This window comes from Catharus ustulatus, chromosome 1 (assembly GCF_009819885.2).
Source record: "Catharus ustulatus isolate bCatUst1 chromosome 1, bCatUst1.pri.v2, whole genome shotgun sequence".
Taxonomy (NCBI): Eukaryota; Metazoa; Chordata; class Aves; order Passeriformes; family Turdidae; genus Catharus; species Catharus ustulatus.
In genome coordinates this window covers 141375803-141383198 of record NC_046221.1, presented here as the reverse complement: position 1 = coordinate 141383198, position 7396 = coordinate 141375803, and the positions used below count along the sequence as shown (strand labels likewise).

At 43.5% G+C, this 7396-nt stretch overlaps 1 protein-coding gene across 1 annotated transcript in view; it reads left to right on the top strand.

The window, feature by feature from the left end:
• Positions 1-1624: 1624 nt before the first annotated feature.
• The window catches only part of LRP12 (LDL receptor related protein 12), a 51367-nt gene continuing 45595 nt past the window's right edge, over positions 1625-7396 (top strand). Inside the window, exon 1 of the mRNA XM_033068056.2 lies at positions 1625-1770. Coding sequence (XP_032923947.1) covers positions 1692-1770 — 79 coding nt within the window. The 5' untranslated portion in view covers positions 1625-1691. The remainder of the gene's footprint in view (positions 1771-7396) is intronic.

The following is a 7396-nucleotide window of genomic DNA, read 5'->3' as shown; positions in this document are numbered from 1 at the left end:
GAGATGAACACTCATAGGTTCAAACTGCGACTGGACAAATGCACTGAAGACCAATCCATTGAGTATTGTTAAACTCAGTGATGCCATCTCAGGGTGTTTCCAGACAACAACTTGGAAAGCATTCATCCTTGGTTGGTTTACCCTCTTTCTTTCATGACAATTATTAATGTTGAATCTTCATCCTGATGGTGATCCTTAAATAAACATCTCCTCCCTTTCAAATGAGACATACTCCCAATATATTTTTCTTCCTTCCCAAATAGATGGGGATTTGGAAACAAATGCAGGAGAAATCACAGAACAATAAATGAAAGGATGTGGCATCAAGTTGTGACAGAAAAAGTTATTGGATATTAGGACACATTACTTCACAGAACGGGTTGTCAAGGATTTTAACAGGCAAGTAATTGACTCACCATTCCTGGAGTTATTTAAAGGCATGTGGGGACATGATTTAGTAGTGGACTTGGCAACAGTTGGATTTTAAGGGTGTTTTCCAACCAAAATGATTTCATGATACTATGAGAAAATTACATGAATGAGAAGAAATAGCATAGAACACTCCCCATAGCAATGACCATTTGTGGAGAAAGAACTCTGGTCTGATTAAACACTGCTTACAAGGTGCAGCTATAAAAGCCTTACCAACGAAAGTAAACTTTTGCTTTTCTTAGGAATGGCAATACTTTTGTTATTCCAAACAAATGATGGTTCTCGTCAAACAGGGTCAATAAACACTTCTCATGGTCTGCAACAGGCACTGAAAAATTAAAGCTAAATATAAAAATTGCACTGTGAATCCCACTTGCTTTTGACAACAGATAACTACGCAGCAGGAAAATGGGCAACCCTAATCGAACAGAAGTGTCACAAGGAATTTCTATGGGGTCCATAATTTAGCATCTACAGCAGTTGCGTTTTTTGTGCTCCCACGGCAATTTTTCGGTCTCATGTTGAAATGCAGATTAGGAGGTCAGAAGCACAGCAGCCGCCAGCTGCCAGAGTAGCCTGTGCTTTATAGACTGGGTTTGGATTCAGGCACTTTTACTCAGGGCGGAGAGCCAGGGCACTTAAACACCCACTGGGTTATCCCGTGCGGGCCGGGGATTTGGGCTGCTCAGCCGCCGAGACTTTCACCCCTCTCCGCCGGACGCGGCCTCAGCCTCCGCGGGTGGCGGCGGCCGCCTCCTCGGGACGGGACGGGCCGGGCCGAAACCCGGCGGCTGCGGCGGCGACGGAGTGGGAGGGGAGGGAGGAGGTGCCGCAGGAGGAGCCGGAGGAGCCGGCAGGGCGGTGCAGCGCCGAGCGCGGCGGCCCGGGCCCGCCCCCGCCGTCTGGGGGCCGCCGCTCCGCCCGCCCCGCCCCGCTCGCCCGCCCGGCCCGCGGCTGCCGGGAGCGGCTCCATGCGCTCGGGCCGGCAGTGCGCAGCCGCGGCGGAGCCCAGCCGGGAGGAGGAAGCGGCGCGCGGGGAGGGAGGCCGAGGCCGGCGGTGGCGGCGGCTCATGGCTCGGCGGGCGGACGGGCGGCCGAGGCGTGCGGGCCGCTAGCGCTCCCCGAGGCGGCGGCTCCGGCGGGCGAGGGGGCGAGGCGCCGCCGGCCCCTCCTGCGGCGGCGGCAGCAGCTCCGGCTCCGTGTCGGGGGCGCGGCGGTGGCAGCTCCGGCTCCGCGCCGCCTCCCCGCGGGCGGGTGTTATGGCCCCTTGGGGGAGCGCAGAGGGCTCCCCGGCTTGGAGGTCAGCGCAGCTCCTGCTTCTCGTCGTCTCCTGCTGCGGTAGGTACCGGGCGGTGACGCCGCCCGTCCGCCTCCGTGTCGCGGGCCGGGAGGCGGTCGCGGGGAGGGGAACAAAGCGGCCTTTCTCCCGGCCGGCCTCGCCGGGGTCCCTGGAGCCTCCCAGGAGCGCCGCCAGGCCCGGCTGCTGTCCCCGTACTTCCCTTCTCTGCCCCCAGCCTCGTCTCCTCCTTCGAGCTCGACTGCTCCAGAATTCGCTCCGGGCTTTTTTTGTTTGTTTGTTTTGTTTGGGGGTTTTGTGGGTTGTTAAGTTATTTATTTATTTATTTTCTATTTGTGGGGGTGGACGGAAGTCTCTTCTGGGAAGTCCTTAAAACTGCGGCCGGGATTCTGGGATTTGGCCCAGCTGCCCTGGGCTTGCTCTCCCGCAGATGTGCGTTGCCGAGAACTCCGGAGTTGGCGCGGGGCCGCACAAACAAGCCAGCCCCAAATCCTCTGAGTCACGAGTAATCGCTGCCTGTGGATAATAGGGATGGATGCTTGGGAGATGTTCCACGTCCGGCCGGGACGAACGAGGCCTGGTGTCGGGGGCAGGGCGGCCCCTCCGGGCCGCGGGGTCGGGGGCTGGCACTGGTGATGAGTTGGTGACACATCAGCACAGGCCTGAAGACCTTCCGGGGACCTTTGCTTCTACTCAGCCTGTCTGCAGTTCATACCCGAATAGATTTCATCCCTGGGTATAAACACGTCTTTAAAACAGAACTGCTAATGAAAAATATTTGCGTAAATGTACTGAGGTTGGTTTTTACAGTATAAAGGTGGCCCAGTAACACATGACAGATCAAAACAGATACTTGACAAAGAGAGTTGTGTCGTGTTTTCTCAGGGAGTTGTGTTTATTTTATGAAGTCGAGCATAGGTTGTGTCCGTGGGCCTCAAGAAGAAGAAGCCGCCTTTGGCACAGAGCTGGGCATGTGCTTGCCCTGAGGAGGACAGCGACAGGGGCCCTGCTTCAGCAGTTTCTGAAGTAGATGCCTTTGCTGTAAACAAGCAATTGAGCATAAGAAATTGAAATCTCTTTCACTGTTAAAGAGTAAGCTTATGTCTGGAACATCAAGATATTTCAGATTTGCCTTTGCAAAGTGTGTTGTCCAGCACATACCTGTGCCACAACAATCAGTCCAAGCTCTAAACATTTAGATGTACTATATAAACTTGTAGGAGCATTTCCTATTTCATATTTACATGAGTAGAAAGGTAAGGAAGGCCTCTTCGAACAGAGCTACAGCTATACCAGTACCCATAACCAAATAGTTACAGTAAAGTTTAAGTTTTGAGTGGGTGTATTTGCATGAACAAAGTGGGGTACTGACCGGTCTTTTAAATTCATATTGTGCAAAGCAAGAGAGTTTCATGTCAAAAGGTAAACTACAGGCAGAACTGAAAAGGAGTTAGCTAATGGTGGGGCAGGAAGTGGTAGCAAAAATCTCAAGTTTGGGTATATTAAACTGTTCTTCTGTTTGCATACCTATGTTTTGCATACTTAACGTACTTTAAAAAATTAATTTCTGTGAAAACGTTTTGTAACAAACTCGATGTGCTGGTTTTGTTATGCTCATCACAGAATTGAAATGAAAAGTCAAAATTAATAATATTGCTCATCAGCCTGACCTAAGTAAAACATTTTGAATTGTGGTACTGTAACTTAGGTGTTACTGTCAGCATTTCCCTTACAAAAGCTTAAATCACAAGCGTAGTCTTTGTTTAAAGAAAAACCAACCAAATTAAATTCTTTCTGAATAACATTTTCCATAGACCTTTAATCAAGACTTTTGAAAATTCAGCCAAGAAGGCTTCATAAGTTTCCTCTGCCTTGCTGAGAAACATGTCGCCATCTGTTAGTACCACTACTAGGAAGGAGAAGGTGCTTCTGATTTTGATCAGCACACTGTGTCACTTCATCCTCCTGAGGAATTTGTTTCTCTTAACAGTTTTTTTAAAAAATGTCTGAAGTTCTGACCAATTTCACTGCTCAAAGGAAAGGAACTTTATCTTCCCCAGGCTGTAGTATCCAAAACAAAGGCAAGCATTTACTGTGTAGTGTAGCCCCTTCTCTAGCTTTCGCTTTTTACATTGGGGGAAGAAAGGGAGACTGGGAAGCATGTCCTATTAAAGCATTTTACCTCCCTGTACAACTACTTTTAGCTCTTGCAAACTAAACTGATTGAGTATTGACATGAATTTGATCAGGACACTGCTGTCAGCATAGTTCTGACCTGTATTGTTGATCCTGAGCAGAGCCTTGCAGATATCATTATGTTAAGGCTTTGAATGCAGTAGGCAGTACCCAAGGTAAATGCATGCTTGGAAAAGCAGTGGTGCTTCAGTTGCCTTCCATTATGCAGTTGCGCAGCTAAAATGTCTAGAATTTTCTGCTAATTAAAATACTAAATTCACCAAGGTTGTTATGTGGGCATTGAGCTCTCCAGAGAATGTTTCTCTGTTTCCCTGTAGTTGGTGAATTTTTCAAACCTTCTTTCTGATGATGACTATAATTATAAACATTTGAGAAGGAGGAATACTGATGAGTGAAATATTGGAATAGCACTGACTAACAAGAGTTACAGCTTGGTAGGGCATTGGCCATTGGTGTTTTTTGTATGTTTCCAGCCTTCCTGTTGGCTTGAGAGTTTTATTTCCAAGAAATAATTGTTCTTATGTGACTCTATATAATCCTGGCCTAGCTTTTACTGGGACAAATAGTAAGATATTTCTGCTTATCTCAAAGGCTATAACAGTTATCTGAGTTTGAAACAGAACCATATGTTGTACAAGTAATTTTTTTAGGGGAAAAAACGCTGTTTGAGAAATCAGTCCTGTTCTTGAGGGAAGTATTTTTCAAACCAAAATTTTGTGATTGATCATCCGGAAATTAAGTAGATCTTGGAATCATAGATTTAGGTAGGTTGGAAAAGATCTTCAAGGTCACAGAGTCCAACCGCAAATTCAGCAAAGTCTATCATTGAGCCATATTCCTAAACAACACATTTACACATGCTTAAAGTACCACCAGGGATGCTGATCTTACTTCTTTCCTTACAAAAACATGAGCTTAGGTTAGAGAACTGAATTTCTAATATTGCTATTTTGTTTGATTTTATTTAACTCTTGAGAAGGATGATGATTTATATCTAATTGGTACTGTGATGGAGCACTTACAGGAGCAGTTTGTGACGGATTGGTGTTCAGAGCAGAGGCCGAGTTATGAAAAGTCTCTGAGGTGGTATAATGAGGAAACTAGGACATGCTTTCCTTTGGAATGGAGTCTGGAAGCATGGATATTTGGCTTCTTCAGATTTCTGGAAATTCGAATTTTATGTAGTCTTAATTATATTTGTCACCCAGATATATTAATTTGAATTTCTGTTGCACTGAGCAGAAAACTACAGGCAATTTCTATAATATTTTGTACAGTTGGTAGTAGTCAGTGCAGTGGTACAGTAGATGAATCTCCCTGCTTCTGACTTCCAAGTGTAAATGTGTGTCAAAAATATTTACAGTAGTAGTACAGGGACACTTAAAGAGTTCTAAGGTAGAAATGCAGCAGAAGAGGTTAGTCTTAATTATCCTTATCTCTAGGTTGGTTTTTGATTTGGTGAGTACCCTTGGAAGCATTAATGACTGGGAAACATTAATGGAGATCCGAAAAGGATTAGTCCCAAAACTGTGATTGAAAGTGTTTTATGTTGGACTAGTGAGACTACAGTGCTACTGGTATTATTTTGTCCTGTTAAAGAAAAGCATAGTACACTTATATAAACTTTAAAACATTTAATTTTTTTATTAGATCCATTCCAGGTTTCTGTGGTACAGATGTTTGAAGTTATAACAATACTGTATATATAACTCATTCTTCATTTGGTTCTAAGGGAAGACAAGTAAAATTGTCATAAAAGTTCACTTGTCAGGACCTGAACTTTTCTTGTGTGTCAGTTTGTTAATGATGGTATGAGATAAGGAAGAATGAATAGTTCTTTGAAATAATAGTCTGAATCATGTAAGCAAATAAAGTCTGCCAGCCAGTTTATTCAATTTTCTAAAGAAGTTGAACTCTAAAGCCAGAACAGACTGTCCTAAAGGAATCGCTTGACTTAATAAATTATTGCATCTTAAACTCTTGAATGTCAGTCTTTAGTGATATTTTGTGATATACTGAACAGATATAAGTTGCTAAGCTGTAAATCATATTATTGGCAAAACCACTGTATTTCATTTATTGGAACAGGTTTGTAGTCCTTTAAGAGAACGTGTCCTAATTCTAAACGCCACAGAAATTTATGTTGTCTAATAAGTTAATCGTATGTCAGCTTGTCCAAGTATGTACACATTCAACTGACTGTTCAGAGCCAATATTGCATTTACAGTCAAAACGTCTGTGAGGTCATGTGGACAATATTTAAAGCAACATTCGTTTGAGGGGAGAAGGAAAAACCCGATATCCTAAACAATGTCACAGCATAAAGTTTGAAAATTTAATATAAGGTAGTCAGTGTGACTTATTATGCCCTAAATGAGAATACTGTCAGCCAGAGAAAGAGCAGAGGTGTACTTGTGACCAGAATCATGACAGAAGCCATCTGACTCCATTCCTGTCATCAGAGCAAAGCATGTAATCAGCATGGCTTTTACATCTGTGCTGTCTTTGCTAGGAGAGGAAGAGCTCCACTGCATTAGTGTTGGAAGGACCCTACAGGTGATTCCTTTTCTTCAGTCACTGCTGTTTGAATAGCAAATATAGATGTAAGCTGTATAAGTATTATTTTCAACTAAGCACTAAATATTTATTGTTTTGTACTTGGTCTGACGAAAACTTACAATTATTATCAGTATTGTGGTTTGTTAACAGATCTCAAATTTTTAAACTTTGTGCCTTTGGTGTGTTAGGTACATTCTTTCATACATTAGCTACCTTTTAGCAGATGTCTCGAGTTTCCCAAGGTGTAGATATTATTTCCATACTTATTAAGTATAATTCACTAATTTCCTTACAGCTTTTTAAAAATTCATGAGTACCGTTTGTACTCTGTAAATAGTGTGGTTTTGCTTTCTTAGATGTCTCTGCATTTTCTAGTGTTGCAGTTCTACTGTCCCACATAGTTAATGGTTATGTTAAAATACTGGAACAGCTGAGATATCTAGCTAGGCAGTAACTGAGAGTGTAATTTGTTGACAGCCTGGGATGTTTTTCGTTTGTATGCATTTCAGAATTACTAGCTGTGGCGTTTTGCAGTGTCAGTTATTACTTGAGGTGTGTGTTGGTTGGCAAAATTGAGCCTCCATAGTTTACATGGTTTTTAAAAAATACTGGATATCAGTGCATTGGACGCTGAAAATTTGGTTGTAGATTTGAGTTCCTGTGTGCCCAGAGAGGTTTGCAGCAGGCTGTATGATACCATACTCTGAAGAACTGTGTTGTTCTATCTTCTTTTTTTGTTCCCTACATTTGATTTTTTGCTGCAGTTGTTACTTCGCTGATGATTCATTATGCAAAGCTTTACAATTGCTTTGAAATATATACTGCTGATTCTTGTGAGTATATAAGTTAAAACTACAAAATACAGCATAATTGACAGATCAGTGCAAACATTTCAAAAAAGCCCAAATCTAA